The sequence below is a fragment of the Myotis lucifugus genome, unplaced genomic scaffold (genome assembly GCF_000147115.1).
Source record: "Myotis lucifugus unplaced genomic scaffold, Myoluc2.0 scaffold_77, whole genome shotgun sequence".
In the NCBI taxonomy this organism is placed as follows: Eukaryota; Metazoa; Chordata; class Mammalia; order Chiroptera; family Vespertilionidae; genus Myotis; species Myotis lucifugus.
Window position 1 is genome coordinate 732,993 of NW_005871125.1, and position 18,171 is coordinate 751,163.

The 18,171-nt window shown below is 39.9% G+C and overlaps 1 protein-coding gene across 1 annotated transcript in view; it reads right to left on the reverse strand.

Annotated features, from left to right (window-relative positions):
• The window catches only part of CUNH8orf34 (chromosome unknown C8orf34 homolog), a 198,594-nt gene that overhangs the window by 23,822 nt on the left and 156,601 nt on the right, over positions 1 to 18,171 (reverse strand). The window contains exon 10 of the mRNA XM_014457445.1: positions 3,252 to 3,299. Coding sequence (XP_014312931.1) covers positions 3,252 to 3,299 — 48 coding nt within the window. The remainder of the gene's footprint in view (positions 1 to 3,251; positions 3,300 to 18,171) is intronic.

An 18,171-nucleotide genomic window follows, 5' to 3' on the forward strand; every position in this document is an offset into this window, starting at 1 on the left:
AACTAGAAAAAAATATTCTTAAAAGAAAGAAGGAAGTAATTGAGGGAAGGGGATGAAGAGAGAGAGAAAAAAGTGAAGTCAGAGTTACTGTCAATGTATTTGTTTGCTTGCTTTGATTTTCATTAATATTGAGTGAAGAGGGGGTGGGTTTAAGCAAAGGAAGTGACATTTCCCTCTAAAGCTTTCCACATGATTAACTTATTCTCTTCGAACAGGGATGACTCCTTTCTAAGAAGTGCCAACGCCTATTTAGAGAGAACATCTGTTAGACAAGTGGAGATATTGGGAGATAAACTGCTTACTCAGACAATTGGGACATAATGAAGAAATCATAATAGACTGAAAAATTAAGAGTAGGAACTGGGAATAATTAGTTCTTAAGATGCCAAATGCTGTGTTTTTGAACACATAATTAATGGGGTTGGAAGCTCCTAGTAATTGTCAGAAACTCAGCTGATAGTAGCTCAACAATCTGTTCAGAAATATTTACTAGGTCGTGCAAACTGGTTTGCTCAGTGCTTACAAGTGACCACACACTGAAAGTTACCACCTTGTATACCTTCCAGGTACAGTCCACCACAAGTCTGGTGGCTATAAGCAGAATATGAGGATTTTATACTACCTGACCCAAAATATGGGACAATTGCTTTCAATACATGTGTGTGTGTGTGTGTGTGTGTGTGTGTGTTGTATGTGCAAAAATAGTAATAGCAACAAAAACATTGTTATTTATATCTTAACCATTGCTTAAAGTTTCATATGTGTGAACTTTGTTTATTACAACAATCCTGTGAGACAGATTGCCTGTACAATTTTCCCATTTTAAAAAGAGGAAACATCTCCAAGTAGATAAGTGATGTGAGCCAGTTAAAGAGCTTAAAAATAATAAATTCAGAAATTTACCTCCATAGAATGCCTTTATACATTCATTAAAATAAAAAATGGGTGTCCTAGAATTCAAATTTTAACAGTAGAAGGGAACTTAGAAGCATTATCCAACATATTCTCCAACCATATTTCTACCCAAGCACACACACACACATACACACATACACACATACACACACACACACACACACACACACACACACACTGTTCCTTAATGTTTTCTGATTCTAGGAATATGAGAAAGAGGGAAAGTGAAATAAGAGCATAAGTGAGGAAAAAAACAAAAACTATCAATTTTTGGCTCACATTTTTAACTTGTTCGCAATAAAGGAGAGTTTAAATATATTTCCTAAAGATCCAATAATTATTGTCTGAAAAGAACTTTCAGTAAGTCAGTAGTTCACTAATTAAGATCAAACTTAGTTTTACTGTAAAAATGATCACTTATTGATTTTAAAAAGAGCTAAAAGCTAAATATCAACCAACGTTAGATAAAAATTACTATGTGAAATTGAACCCCTAAGAAAGGCAAGGCTTACCTTGGGTAGTTCACACATACTTGTAAACTCAAACTGAAAGTCAGTAATGAATCTCATAAGATCCTGAGGTTTTATACCCTGAATCAACCAAAAATATTATTCCTCAGAGTAGATGAATAAACAAAACTCATAAATTTACTAACAAAATGTTCCTCTACCTATATTATATAACATTGATTTTTTCCCATGCTGTATGAAGTTCCTCTGTAGAAATAGCGTTGGAAAGAACACTTTATGGTTGTGCCTACAAACTTTAGGGTGTTTATGAATTACATGGGGATCTTGTTAGAATGCAGATTTTGATTCTTAGGATCTGGTGTTAAGCCCTGAGATTTTGCATTTTTTACAAGACCTCAGGTGATGACGATGTTGCTAGTCTGAGCACCACACTGAGAAGGTACACATTCTCAGCCTTCATGTCACATTGAGCATTTACAATTGTGTACAACTTGTACATTTAGGTTGCACATTTGTAATGATGAGGAAAATAAGGATCTTTTTTGTTGTTGTTTTAGAACTGCAAAATTAATATAAGACCCTTTAAAAGTTCTATCAGCTATATGCAGCCCATTTCGTATATCAACACTGCAATGCTCCCTTTCCTCCACAGTGCTAGTCCTATACAGGACACATTACAAGGCCCCCTACCAGCAAGTGGGATGCTGAGCCAAGAGCTTGAGCAAACAGAATCCTAAAGGGAGATTCTATTGGTGCACATGTTGAAAACAGTGTCTGCCTCTTCTTGGCAACATTAATTGCTTAATGTATTCTATTCAATTTTTGTATCAAATTCATTAAGTGGAAATTTAAAGTTGGTGCTCCAATCCTCCAATGTTTTGCCCCATATATTTTGATTTTTCTAACCTGAACTTAAAACATCTGCCTGGCTATTCCCTTTTTTTTCTTCATTACTCCTTCTCCATGTACCTTTCACAAAATTCCAACCACCCCCAAACAAGCATGAAAACTCAGAATGTTAGAGACTTAAAGGGGTGCTATTCACTCTGGTTTTTCTTTCCAAGTGATATCTAGAAGTAAAAGCGAGTTTCAGTATAGGTTCAGTATTCTGAATGAATCAATGGACTACACAGTACATTCAGTAGGGCAATCAAAATTGTTTTTGAATGGATTCGTGCATGGGAGAATAGACTAATTAGAGACACAGATTGTCTTGCTGAGAACCAAATACTTGGTGCTTCCATGACATCATCACCAAGTTGTCTCCCAGATCCCTTCACCTGCAACAATTCAGGTGACTAATTTAGTGACCTCTGTGGATTGGTTTCAGATCAAGTTTTACGGATTCTATGCACTGGTTTACCTGAAAGTCCCCAAATTCCATTTGCAAACTGCACAAAGACACAGCATGTGACGCAGAGCACCCTTGGATATCTTCCAAATAAATCAGAAGTCTAAATGGGTTTTCCACAAATATCTACATATTTAAATTGTTAAGACAGTTGGTATAGATTGTTCTTGTCATAAGAGCAATGATCATGTCTTACTTTTTTGGACATGGCCAACAAAAAGCATGTGTTTTTCATTTACTAGGATATTAGCAAATGTTTATGAGTGAAAATACATAATAGTACTAGGTTTATACCTTCATTTTCAGGATGAATTGACACACCGTATCTCCCTACCAATGAGGACCAAAAGCCATTTTTATACCATTATTTGTTACCCTGTTTCTGTGGGCATGACCAAAGAGTGGGCATAGACTGGAAACCCTACAGGCGGATGGAGAAAGCCCACGTGAGGGTTTCATCCTATATGATAGATAGACTGTTTTCAGACTGTGTTACAGGCCACCTTAAAACTCACTTCTTCCATGTAGTGTTTCAATGACTGTCCTCCACTGGGGGCTTCTCCCTAGAGGCAAAGAGGAAGAGAGGTTGACAAAGTCAGGAGAGGAAGAAGAAAGAATGAAAGAAGAGAGTCATGGAGGAGATTGAAACCTAGGAGCAACACCAAAACTTTACCATCCCCCCAGCATCTCAGTTGATGTTTGTGAGATTAACAGATGGGCAACTTCTTACGGTGGAGGAGGTAAGTTTTTTTTTCAAGGCAACAGCAATTTTAGGTCACATAAACATATAACCACCTAGAACAGCTGACGAAATCTTAGGACAGAATGCTAAATGTGTAGTATAAAATGTTTTGTAAATGTGTTATTATAATAAGACTAGAGGCCCGGTGCACAAAAATTTGTGCACTGGGGGCGGGGGGGTCCCTCAGCCTGGCCTGTGTCCTCTTACAGTCTGGGACCCCTCGGGGGATGTCCACTTGCCAGCGGGGAGCAGGCCTAAGCTGCAGTCGGACATCCTTAGCGCTGCTGAGGAGGCAGGAGAGGCTCCCACCACCACCGCTATACTGGCAGCCATCAGCCTGGCTTGTGGCTGAGCAGAGCTCCCCCATGTGAGAGCGCACTGACCACCAGAGGGCAGCTCCTGCATTGAGCGTCTGGCCCCCAGTGGTCAGTGTGTGTCATAGTGACCAGTCATTCCCAGTCATTCTGCTGTTAGGGTCAGTTTGCATATTACACTTTTACTGTATAGGAGAGAGGCCTGGTGCACAGGTGGGGGCTGGCTGGTTTGCCTTGAAGGGTGTCCCGGATCAGGGTGGGGGTCCCGCTGGGGTGCCTGGCCAGCCTGGGTGAGGGGCTGATGGCTGTCTGCAGCTGGTCACACCCCCTTCAGGGTGGGGGTCCCCACTGGGGTGCCTGGCCAGCCTGGATGAGGGGATGATGGCTGTTTTCAGGCTGGCCACACCCCCTTTAGGGTGGGGGTCCCCACTGGGGTGCCTGGCCAGTCTGGGTGAGGGGCTGAGGGCCGTTTGCAGGCTGGCGGGCGACTGAAGCTCCCAGCCTCTCCTTTTTTTTTTTTTTTTATTCTGGGATTTATTTACCTTCTATAATTGAAACTCTGTTGCCATCACTGGCGCTCCCAGCTCTGAGGCTGTGGCCGGCTGAAAGCAGGTATCTGGGGTTTGTTTAGCTTCTATAATTGAAACTTTGTTGCTTCCGGAGCTCAGAGCCGGGCCGCAGCAGGCGGGGAACCTTGGCTTCCTCCATCATTGGAGTAAGCAAGCCTCATGTTCACTTCAGCTGTGTGGCTGCTGGCCGCCATCTTTGTTGGCAGTTAATTTGCATATCGCCCTGATTAGCCAATGGGAAGCGTAGTGGAGGTACGGTTAATTACCCTTTTTGTCTTTTATTAGATAAGATTAAGAAAAAGTCACTAAGTCTGTATTCTATAAATGTGTTTGGGGATCTAATACATGGACTTAAGAATATTTTAGGGAAAGTGTACAGGTCATTAACCTGCTTTTTCCCAAATGTTTATATAAATCTTTTGCACCTTCCTTGTATGTTATTAGTTAATTCTCCGTTACTGTGCCTTTTCCTAGCACTTCAGTGAATGCTGGTAATCACTGCAGTTTAAATCACTGACATTTAAAATAATTTAAACATATATCACAAGTTCATCCGAACACTGGTGACCAAAATTGTCAAACAACTTGTTAGTTTGGATAAATTATATTTTTATCTTACATGCGGGAGACATTTGGAAATAAATTCTGGGATACCAGGAAACGATAAACTCTAGAACACCATATGTGTTTAAATGATAACTAAATAAGTGTGAATAAGTTTACTTTTGTTTCTAACTCTTTGAGGACCCTCTTTGTTAACTTTTCAAGAACTTTCACATATATTATCTCATTTCATTAGTTTTTCATGATGACTTGAGAAAAGATATCCCCAGGACAATTTAATACATAAATTGAAGAATGCTGAGACATGCTGAGTGAAGGGTTCAAAATCAAGGAGCTAAGCAGGGTATTTCTGGGACTGGATTCCACTCCAACCCTCTTTACCTTGTGGAAACAAAAAGTTTAAAACATAAAAAATAAATTTGCCGAAACCGGTTTGGCTCAGTGGATAGAGCGTCGGCCTGCGGACTGAAGGGTCCCGGGTTCGATTCCGGTCAAGGGCATGTACTTGGGTTGCGGGCACATCCCCAGTGGGAGATGTGCAGGAGGCAGCTGATCGATATTTCTCTCTCATTGATGTTTCTAACTCTCTATCTCTCTCCCTTCCTCTCTGTAAAAAATCAATAAAACATATTAAAAAATTAAAAAATAAAAAAAAATAAATTTACTTTAGTTAAAAAAGTGATGTATACTATAAAGCACTTTGAGGGGATTTTTTTAAAAGCATGCTCATTTCTAAACAAAATTAAGCTAGAAATAAAGTGCTGGTATTCCTAAAAACTTACATATGGTAATATTTTTTTTCCAAATCATGGTTTTCACAACAAAAATTAATATGCTGCAGTTGAGATGTTTCCACATGCTCCAAGCTTGTAGGAAACTCAATGGATACGATAACAAAAGAGGAAAGATAGTTATACTTATTTAAACTAAAAGATAAACTATAAGGAAAAATCAAATCCACATAAACCCCCTTAACTGTGAGGAATTTAACTCAAAGCATATAGAGATGGCTGGAAAATTACTTCAGATAAACGGCTTTTTATGGTTGAACTTGCTACACTATCTCCCCTCATTAGGACAACGAGTGTAGAAGGAATGCTGTGCGTTCTTCCAATTGGATCTTCTGAGTGACAGACCAGTCCTTTTGTCCTAATAATCCCTCCCCCTATGCCTGGCAGGCTAAGGGCAAGAGGATGAGGTGACAAACTGCTTGCTGTTACAGATGCTCTCCGGAGGGGCCAGCATCTGTAGTCTGGATGGATGGCCTCTGCACACCCGAGGGCTAACGGTGAGATGCTGCAGCGCAGTCCCTGGGTGCTCACTGAAGAGGGAGCTTGGTTTCCCTGGAGCTGGAGTGCAATGGTTTTCCCTGTTTGTCTGGACACATGCACTCTTCTGCTAAGGCACGGTGATAACTGGTGGCTTTCTTGATGATCAAATGTAACTAAATCACTAGGTGTCCTATAAGGCTTCTTCTCAGGCTTGCCTCTTCCCACAGTGTCAGGCAGGTCCTCTTCCACTCTACCGCAGAGGAGAGGAGCAACTCACACAACACTGTTTGTTTCAGAGGCCACACAGAACTGACGCATGGCTGTAACTGCCATTCATGAGTCACTGACACGGACAGCACTGGTGAGGAGGAGCACTGAGGAGGAGGAGCATGGAGTCAAAGATGGCAGGTGGAAAATACAGAGGAAACAAACACCTCACAGAGAGGATTACAAATGGGGTACAAGGCCAAGTGGACAAGAAAAAGAAGGAATTATTATCATTTGCAACAGCATGGATGGAACTAGAGAGCATTATGTTAAGCGAAATAAGCCAGTCAGAGAAAGATAAATATCACATGATCTCACTCATTTGTGTAATATAATGAACAATATAAACTGATGAACAAAAATAGAACCAGAGACATAGAAGCATCGAACAGACTGTACAACCTATGAGGAAAGGCGGCGGTGGTGGTTGTGGTGGTGGTGGTGGTGGTGGTTGGGGGGGGCGGTTGAGGGGATAAATGATCAAGCAAAGGACTTGTATGTATGCATATGAGCAAAATCAATGGACACAGACAGTGGTGAGGGCTTGTGTTTGGGAGAGGGTTGTGGGGGAGAGGTCAATGGGGGCGGGGGGAGGAGACTCATGTAATACTTTAAACAATAAAGAATTTAAAAAAAAAAGAACAAGGTGGTAGGATCTCTATGTGTTAGGATCAGAAGATACAGCCCAAATCAAGAGCGCTCTGTAGGGGCGCTAGTGAAATAAAATATCTTCTAAAACACAAAGCTATCAACTTCATTCATCCTTTCCATAGGTTTAAAGAACTGGCATTTTAAATAACAAGTCATTCTAACAACATAATATTTTTGGAAGCACCTGGAAATGAATTAAGAATATCCAAATGCAACTTCCCTTGAGAAACAAAGATAGGAAAGGGGGTATAAGGGAGGCAGACAGGGCATGTGAAGGAGGGAAAGGGCAGAATACATGGAAACTGTGCCTTAAACAAAAGGAAAAAAAGGTATTTCCTGAAATGTGGTTTTACTTATCATGAACCTAAATATAACCAAAGTTGAGATAAAAATGTTTTAAATGTGAATTACAAAATATAAACTCAGAAAAAAAATTTGACATGGCTGTTAGAGACAAAGGCTCTTGTTACGCCCCTAGTTATTTTGCAGTTAAGGGAACATTTTCATGAGACGGAATATCCTAGAGACAGAAGTAGGTCTAGGCCCACACCCTCCTGAATCTATTGCCATTTTTCACTATACCATGCTTCTTTTCTTTCAATCAGTAGGTAATTTTAATTTACCTCTGACTAATCCTTAGACAAAATGCATAAAGACTTCCGTTTGTATGGAGAGTACATTTACTCACAAACCTTTTGTGTCTAAGACCTCTGGTACTAATTTCTGTCAAAGACATTTTCATGAGATCCTTACCACCACCAGAATGATCTTTCTCCCCACCTTTTCTCAAATGAAACTAAACAATAATCCTAACACAGAGAGCACCTTCCTAAGACATACATGAAGTATTTAGAATCCATAGAAGAAGAGAGCTTGAGATGGATGGCCAGGACATTTCTGAACCCAAGGAACCCACAAAAGTCCACCCGTTATTTATTCCACCAGCATTTATTAAGCACCTATGGTGTGCCACATGCTGTGCTAGTGTGGAGACAAACTGGTGGACAAGAACTAAGCCCTATCATAAAAAGTTCATTTTGAGAAAACAAATACACAAGTTATTAGAATATAGAGCAAAAGTTACTTGGCACAGGTAAGCCCAAGGTGCTATGGGGAAAAAATAGGAGGAAAAGCCACCTAGGCTTTCATTTACTTAATAAGCATGTGTTGAAAGCTCACATGTGCTGGGAACTGGTGTAGCCCACTGGATACATGTGATGAAGAAGACAATGTGGAGGGATTGAAAGTTGAGGAAGTTATTATAAAGCTTAGTCCTCAAGACTTAGTCAATTAGCCAGAATAGGAAGCTGAATAGAAAGAGGACTCATATCAGGCAGAAAGAAAATGTTGTGCAAGGTCCCAGGCACAACAGAGCAAATATATGAAACCACAAGTATTACAATGAGGAGCACCAATTATACTCTGCACTGTATTTTTAGATAGAGAGATATTAACATCATGTATTATTTCCTAATTTTATACTATAATTCCCTGTAATACAGATGCTGATAATGATGCTGTGTGCTATATTTCTTAATTACATTATTACACAAGGCTATTGCATTGGTGACAGATGGCAGAGGATTGAAGTTCAGCTTTTCAAATTCCAGCATATTCTACTGGCAGCTACTGATGTCCAAGAAAACAGGCAGGGATCTATTTCTAAATAGTAAAATAGTGGGTGCCACAGCTAGAAACGCAGACATTTTTGGAAAGTTCATACATCTTTTAAATAATTCAGAATTTTTTAATGAAAACTTGCCCACAATCTTATGGATAAATATAGCATCATTGCAGACCATTTGTCTCTGAAAATGACAGCTTTATCCAGTAGAGAAGATACCTGATTGCTTTAGCATTGCTAAAGGCTAACAGATAGGAGCATCCTATATAATAAAAGGCTAGGCGTCATGACCAGAATGACCGATCGACCAGTCGCTATGAGGTGCACTAACCACCTCTTGGTCCCTCCCTCCAGTCCGCAAGCTCCGATTACTGGATGGCCAATGGGGAACCATGGGGAACCGGGCTGGATGGCGACAGGGTGGGACTGGAGACTGGCAAGGGGCAGGGGGCAGACCTCTTGGTCCCTCCCCACCACCCACAGGCTCTGATCGATCCTCAGTTTCTTCTGAAAGGAACGTGGCGCCTCCACTGCACAGCCTCCCGGGACGCAGACTCACTGCTGTGAGAGGCTCCAGAGCAGAGACTTCAATAAGGACTTCAGTGCCTGCAGCGACCCTCAGCCTTCATTGCTGGGAGGTGGATGGAGTACATCAGCCTTAAAGCATAAACGCCACCTTCTTCTCCACAGCCACTTCTGGGTCTGCAAGAAACTGCGCATGCTCTTCCCTGCAGGATGGGTGGGGCCAGAGCCTGAGCTGAGCAGCTCCAAGATGGGAGAGGGGCTGAGCCAGGCTGCTGGGCCAGTGCAGGGACAGAGGGAGGGAGGAAGGGAGGGGCAGGAGCAAGGGGGCATCCCTGGTTCCCTGCACCTCCTCCCACAGGCATAGCGCTTCCTGGTTGAGTTTCCCACGTCATTGTTAGGGTTTTGGCTGGTGACGCTGGCTGTGAAAGGATTCACAAGAGAGAGAAGAGACAGGTGCAGAGAAAGGGCATTTATTTTACTTCTTTAAAGGGAGCAAAGGGCCAGGTGCCTTTTGATGGCACAAGGCACCTAAGGCAGAGTGGGCTGTTCTTTTGATCGCCGGATGGCAAATGAGGAACTGGGGTGGGTGGTGGTGGTGGGGCTGGACTGGGGACTGGCGAGAGGGCAGAAGATGGCCCTGTTCGCAGGCTAGGCTTAGGGACCCTATCCACACACAATTTCGTGCACTGGGCCTCTAGTTTTAAGATAAAATGTTATGCCCGATGGGTGTAGCTCAGTGGATTGAGCATCGTCCCATACACCAAGAGGTCACTGGTTCAATTCCTAGTCAGGGCACGTGGGGTTGAGGGTTCAATCCCCAGTAGGGGGCCTGTAGGAGGTAGTGATCAATATCTATCTCCCTCTCCCTTCCTCTCTCTCTGAAATAAATAAAAACATATTTTAAAAAAAGATAAGATGTTATGATCCACTCTGATAACTTTAAGTTCCACTAATGATCAGGAGCTAAATTTGTCCCCTCAGAAGGGACAGAGAATACTCAATCCCTAACCAACTTTTAAATTAAAATAAGCTAAATAGTGCCTTTAGCAGTAATGCCCTTACCTTAAAGAATGAAGAAGGGCAGAAGCAATTATGGAATTAATGATTATCCTATATAATAAAGAGCTAATATGCTAATTAGACCGAACAGCAGAACAACCATCTGGACAACCTTCTGGACGACCTTCCAGACAAAGCCAGGGCTGCGAGGGCCAGCTGAGGCAGCCTGGGCTACAAGGACCAAGCCCCTTGCACGAATTTCGTGCATCGGGCCTCTAGTTACTTATAATGTTAAATTTTTAATGATTTAGAACATTTTAGTGTTTCTTATTATTTTCTGTAAAGTGGTTATTCAGTTGAAAAGAAAAAAGATATTTCATTCTTTCCTTTAATCCTATGTAAAAAAAAGGGGGGCGGGGACAAAGCCAGTAATGAATGAGAGGCTCCCTGTTTGGGAAAGGAGAATCTTTCATCAGTGGATGTTGGACAAGAGAAGGGATGGACAAGAGGGTGGGGCTGTAAGAATGGATAGCTTAGTGTTAATGATTTTGAATTGCATTGACTTAAAAATTAGATTGAGATATATATCATTAGTCAATCGACTTTAAAAAAATCTATTTGACCTTGAACAATTTATTGCTCTAGTCATGTGTGTCTTCTCTGATATGTGCTGATTAATTTATCATGTCAATTATTAATACCATTTCACTTTTATTATGTACAAAAAGGAGTATTCATTTTTTGTAAAATGATTTAATGTGGCAACACAGCAAATCATCTGCCATGAGATCTTGAGAGTCACGGCTTTCTTTTGAAGCTGAGTTTCCTCAAATAGAAAGTATAGACAACAGAACCACAGGGTTGTGTTTCATCTGAGATTGTGAAGGTCAAAGAGTACTAGAAACTCCAAAGAGTTATACCCCTGTAAAGTGCAGTATTTAATGTATATATCTCTACTGATCTGCCCACCTATTGGTTTCATGCCTCCTACCCTGTCCCGTCACTCATGTCTCTATATTCTGACACTGTACACATCTTTCTCAAAATACATATCACACTCTATTATAATCTCTGCTTAAATGGTAAATCATTCTTTACTATTTAACCCTAAGTTATTGGAGGGCAAAAATTGTTATTATTAGTTTTTGCCTTCCAAGTCTTGGTGTTTATCCTGCCTTTCTTATGAGAATTGACTGAATTCCTGGCTAAGCAAATAGTAAATGAAGGAAAGAGTTTCTTAACAAAAGTATTCTAACATACAAATACTAAAAAAATAATAGAGTTCAAATATCACCACTTAGCAACTACTAGTAAATAAATAGGTACTGGCATTAAGCATCAATGGCTGCTAAGATTATAAAATGAGAAAACAACCAGATATTACACACCTCTTTTTAAAAAAAATTTTTTTATTGATTTTTAGTGAGAGAGGAAAGGAAAGGGATAGAATGATAGAAATATTGATGAAAGAGAAACATCATCAATTGGCTACCTCTTGCATGCTCCCTATTGGGGATGTGCTCTGACCAGGAATTGAACCTGTGACCTTTTGATTCATGGATCAATGCTCAACCACTGAGTAACACCAGCCAGACATATGTAACTCTTTTTATTGTGCCAAAGAGTAGCTTTATCCAGTTTCCAGAAAATTTTCAGGAAAATATTAAGAACTGAAAACATATTGAACTGCACCAAGAATATGAAATTAGCATACCTGTGGATAACTCTACAGGTAAGGGTCAGGGTACATTAACAGATAAATTGTAAGAAAATGCAAGAAATAGAAGAGGAACCTATAGATTAAAAGAGACTTAAGGACATCTAACTTTAAAAAGTTGGCGAGGTTAACATAATGTCAAGGGATGCATATTTGGGTGACAAAGCTACTTTTAAAATGCAAGTCGTTGATTATTATAAAAGTTAGACTAGTTATTTGTGGGAAGAGGCAGAGGTTGTGATTGGGACAGGGCACACTGTGGACACTTCTTGACCTGGGTAGCGTTCTCATTGTAATAAATAATTAAGCCAAACATTTGATTTGGGTGATTTTTATATGTTTGTGTTCTATTTGTAATAAAAAGAGACTTAAAAGGAAACTGATAGCCATGTCTAATGGCAACTATATTGATACAGGCATAAATGTAAAGTCCAAATGAAACTCTTAAAAAGTAAGAGTGAAATTTATAATTCTCTATCTCTGGTTGGCTACATCTCCATGGTTACATATTTAATCCTTCATTGATCCAAATCTTCCGGTCTATGTAAAGAGGCAATTACTAGTTATATGTCTAGAAAGGTAGTTAAAGGACACTCTTATCCTTCTGATTGAATCTTAAGCTAATCTAATTATAACACCAACCTCATAAAAATCAGTTGGCAATTCTGATTTTTATAATTTGAAATAATTAAGCCTTTAAATTCTCTCCCATTAAGCTTTTTAAAAAAATCAATAGATGCCACTTTGGAATTTGTAAAGTACCTGTATAAATTCTCCAAGGTCAGTGAAATATGAATGTCAGCTTCATAATTTAAATCAGATATACAATGTGTTCTTTTAAAATTAAATTAACCTGTGTCTTTGCAAAATGGTTAAATGCCTAAGGTGACCAACCTCCTGCACTGTGGCTCAGATGCAGCACGCAGGAAACCTGACATGCCCAATGTTCATGCAGCACCAGGACTTTTTGGTTTCTCCTGTTCACAGCCCATGCTTCTTTCATATAAAAAATGACTGATTTTTTAGATAAGTAATAATACTAGGGATTTTTCTACATTGAGGGGAACATTTCTCTAACCGATGCATGGACACAAATGATTTTCTGTTTGTTTCTTTTAACGTATGTGTCTGAGTTTTCAACTCAACAACAAATAAGACCAGTTTCACATGTCAGAAACCTTTGCATTATTTAATGAGCTATAGAATAATTTAAACTTTCTAAGAAAAATCCTTTTTCACTGACTTGTCAATGTAAATAAATACAGGCAGTACAATGCAGAAGCACATTTACATTCAAAAGCCTATTTTTAATCCTTAACACGTTGATTTGAAAGGGGCTAATGTTTTTATTTTTAATTGATTCCTTAAGTGGTTCAAACCAAATAAACAAAATGCATAAATTAAAATGATCTGGCCTGTCACAGACTTGGCAGCTGATGCCATAAACAGTGTCACTAGGAGAGTTGTGACTTCCGTGGGGGAAATGTGTAGAAGTATAATGAAAAAGAGGTGGCTTCCAAATGAGTAAGTGAAGTGACTCAGAGGAGGAGATAAGGGGTTCTTTAACTTATTAACAGTATCACAGTTACTAACTCTGAAGTTTTCCCTGCCTCTAGGATAATGTGAAAAGGCAGTTTCCACTGTTGCATCCAAACTCATCACCTATATTTATGTACAGTATTTCTTCTGCTTAACATAGGCCGGGCACAAGACTAAGACTTGGCCTTGACTCCATGTACTGTCAGAAGGTGGCAAAAGGTGGTGATGTCCTAGAGAGGCAAGAGTACAGGCTTTGGAGTCAAGCAAATATGTGTTCATACCCTAGTTCTGCCACTTATGCTCATGTGCACTGGGCAAGTTACATAAGTGCTCTGGGTCTCAATTTCCTCATCTGTAAATGGTTATAACACCATGTGCCTCATGGCTTATTGTGATGATTAAATAAAATAATGTCTCTAGATCACAGAAGATGAGACTAAGTTCCTGGCTGTCATCATTATTAATCAGGATAGAAATTATTAGTATTAGTTTTAGCAGAATTTTAGTGAATGAAAGACAGAGAAAACCAACCTTATACTCTATAAGGTAGGGCAATTAGAGATATGCTTAATTCTTTAAGAATACAGCTTGGATGAGGACCTGAAAGTGGGAAAATCAGATGCCACTTTTTAATTTACCTATTCTTATTTTTGTGTCATTCTTTCAATAAAAATTATTGCACTTTTAATGACAGGTGAATGGCTTCACATACAAATACGTTTTCAGCAGTAAATTCATAGGTAAATGGAAGGTTGACTGAGGATGAGATAAAAGGGAATTTTAAAAAGTCTGGAACATCAAAACTGTAAAGAGGTGAATGACACAAGTCAAGGTAAATTTATTGTTGAGGAAATGGAGAAAGACTATATCCTTAACAATACTTTGTTCCTGACCATCTATCCTGCAACTCATGACCCTCTGCAATACTCCAGTCATGCTCAATACATTCCAGGTCACCCCACAGTCAGTGGCTCTATCTCTCTGCATCCTTTTGTCCTTCCTTCTGTCCTTCCGTCCCTCCTCAACCCATTGCTTTGTGCATGGCATGCTATCTTGTTGATGTCACCTGGTAAAATTCTACTCTTGGCAAGTCTAAGTTCAGTCCACTGGTTCCAGGAAGACTTCCCTAACCCACATGCTTGCATTGCCCCCACCCAAACCACCACATGTTCCCATTACTCTCCATGCTGACTGCCTTGGCCTGCTACACTGTCAGTCCCACAGACCTACCCTTACCATTTGCAGGGCCTGAGGGAAGAAGTCAACAGAGGTCCACAATGCCAACAAAATCTAACATAAGATATATTTTGATGTTCAATCAGACTTGACAGGCCAGCTAGAAAGACATAATTTTGGAAATATTCTGAGAAACACAGAAAGACAAAGACTTTGGTAAAAGCTTTGAATATTATAGAAATGACACAATCAGGGAGATTTTAGTAGCAAGAAGTCATACTTTAGATCTATTCAGGATCCACAGAAACTATTATCCCAATGTGAACTAGAGAAAGAAAATTGACTATGTTTGTTCTGAGTTTTATAATGGCCCCAAAATATAGATAAACAAAAATAAACTATGATAGAATATAAGAATAACAGTAAAGGAGGGAGCTCCAATGGAATTGTCAAAAAGAGACCTTCAGCCGAAACCGGTTTGGCTCAGTGGACAGAGCGTCGGCCTGCGGACTGAAAGGTCCCAGGTTCGATTCCGGTCAAGGGCATGTACCTGGGTTGAGGACACATCCCCAGTAGATGTGCAGGAGGCAGCTGATCGATGTTTCTCTCTCATCGATGTTTCTAACTCTCTATCTCTCTCCCTTCCTCTCTGTAAAAAATCAATAAATATATATATATATAAAGAGACCTTCAGTCCCACCAGCTAAAATGGTCTATCTGAGGCGGGATCAAAGGCAAAGGTTCTCTGTAGGACAGACTTAGAGAAGCTGGATAAAACTTAGAAATGAAACAAAGTAGGGAAGGATGTGGAAGGACCTGTTTACAGAAGGTACCTTTCCAATCATATTCTGCTAACTACAGGGCTTACTACACCCCTTCAGCCTCATCTCACGTTTTTGTAAACTGCACAGTGATATCAGAGATTATACATATCATCCAACACCCACCAACCTCACGAACCACAATCTAAAGGCTTCATTAAATCTAAGACAGGGCACAGAGCTCATGATGACATTCCAAGTCTCTTTGATGCAGTGTAGTTTTTCCTTTGTGGTCTAAAATCCTTGCCCCTTTGGAGACCAGAGCCTCAAGATGTTCTATAGGAGGAAATTTCTATGTTAATTCTTAGTCCAAAAGTGAATTTAATGTGCCTTCCAGAACAAAGATTACTTTAGGGTCCTGGAAAGGGCCAAACCACATCATAGAGAGTAAGAAGATATCTTTCATTCTCATGAAGGTATGCCCATCTTTAGAACCAAGTTCAAAGCAAACATCTTTTGAAGTCTTACCGAACATGACTGAACATTGAGGTTTATTACAATGTTTTTGCATGTGTTTGCATTTTGTGAGAACAGCTAGGATCAGAAGCAGAAGAGCCAAAAAGATTGCCTGCCAGGTCTGGGAATCTAAAAGCCAAAAATTTCAAGAGAAAAAAGGATTCTTATAACATGTGTAGCCTAATTTTACACACTCTCAATGTTAATTGCGATAAACATTCGAAATCTTGGATACTTCTTGACAATGAACTTCAGAGCCAAACTATTTGGCCCTGCCTCGAACTCACAGCAACATTGCTGGTTAGAAGTTAAATGTAACTCATCTTACAGCCACTGCCAGTTAGTTAAACATATCAACTTAATAAAGCCAATGAAAAGGCAGCCTCAGTATTTTTAAAGATAACAAGTATCCTGGGAAACAGTTCTCTCTACTCTTGTAAAATGCATTTTTGAAGCCCAGAGACAATACAAATCAAGCTAATCAAGGCACCTGCCACCCAGAATTTTGCCTTTGAATGTTGGGAGATTCTGTAATGACTCATTTGGCTGTGCACCAGACTCAGGGCTGACCTCCTCGAACAATCGCACACAATGTGCCCCAGCCAAGGAGATGAACGGAGGCAAATGTTGGTCACTTCTGTGGACAAGAAAGAGCTTTGACAGCAAGAGAGATAAAACAAGGCAAATAAAAAAAAAGAAAAGAAAAAAAGGCACAATCATACATTTTCAAATTTTCCAAGAACCTGAAACTAACCTAATGAAATTGCAAAATATTCTATCATGATTTTTTTTTAAATCACATAAATATAGAATTAAAGAAACATAGCTACATAGCAGTTCATATTTTTAAAAAAATATGTAGTTACCTAAAGAGGCAAACATAAGGTAACTACAACTTTAGTGTACACCAGCAGTGCAGTGGAAATTCCTGAAAAAGAAAAAAGCTATTCCAATAGTAGACATTATTAATGAAAGTACAATCAACTCCTCTAGGTTGTTAATAGTTGAACAGTACATTGCTGATCGGTTTAAGTATTGTGCTAAGTTTGGTATGTCAGAAGGAGAAGTGATTAAAATGGTGAGAGGTCTAGATAGAAGGTCATATCACATAAGGGATTATTAAAGAAGTTGCTCATTTTTCATCAGAAGGACAGAGGAGAGAGTGATTGAGATATTTAACTGAAGACTTCAAAGACGGAGGAGAAATTAGAGTTCTTTCTTGTTTCACAGAGCAAAATTGAGGCATTTAGCTGAAAGTTTCATGGAGTCAGATTCCCTCAAAATGAAGAGGCATTGTCCAAGAGCAGTAATAAAATATGGATGGAAGCAGGTTGTTTCAGGAGAGAGTTGTTGCCTGAAATCTTGGGGGCAAGAGCAGGCAGTGGGCTACGGAAGGAGTTCCTCATTGAGGATGAAAAATTTTACTGTTAAATTTCCTACTCCTAGAAAACGTGGTCTCTTCCTAAAGTTCAAAAGTTAGGCATGTAAACTGAGGCAGATTGGAATTTAGGGGATAGAATTACAGTGACTTTTGCTTCCCATAATTACAACCCTTTTGTATTTAATTCAGAACCAGAAGGTAGAAAAGTCTTCCATCGGTAGTCTTGTTTTTTGACTGCGATGTCTGAATAAAGGAAAGAAAAATGGCCTATATCTATTAGCTGCTATCAATCAAGCACAGGTCCACTGTATTCAATCCTCACACTATTCCTGTGAAGCAATTATCTCCATTTTGCAGACGAAGAAAATGCCAAAGAAGACTTGAGTCTTGAATCCTATGGTCTTGAAGTCTATGAACCCTCTAATAATGAAATCAACCACTCTAGTCAAACTGAATGCTTACACTTTGACAGAGGTTGATTTAAGCCTCTGCATGGACTCCTAATCCAGTTGTCTGTTTATTACATTATGTTGCTATTTTCTACTTCTTGGTTTTGCTAATCCAGGGCCAGGTCAACCCATCTATATATATAAAAGCCTAAGCGACCGAATGAACGAACGACTGAACGACCGGTCGACTGGTCACTATGATGCATACTGACCACCAGGGACAGACGCTCAATGCACAGGATTGGGCTCCCTCCTGTCTGGATCAGGCCTGCGGGGATCGAACTAAAACAGGCTATCCAACATACCCCAAGGGGTCCCAGATTACAAGAGGGTTCAGGCCAGGTCAAGGGACCCCACTGGTGCACAATTC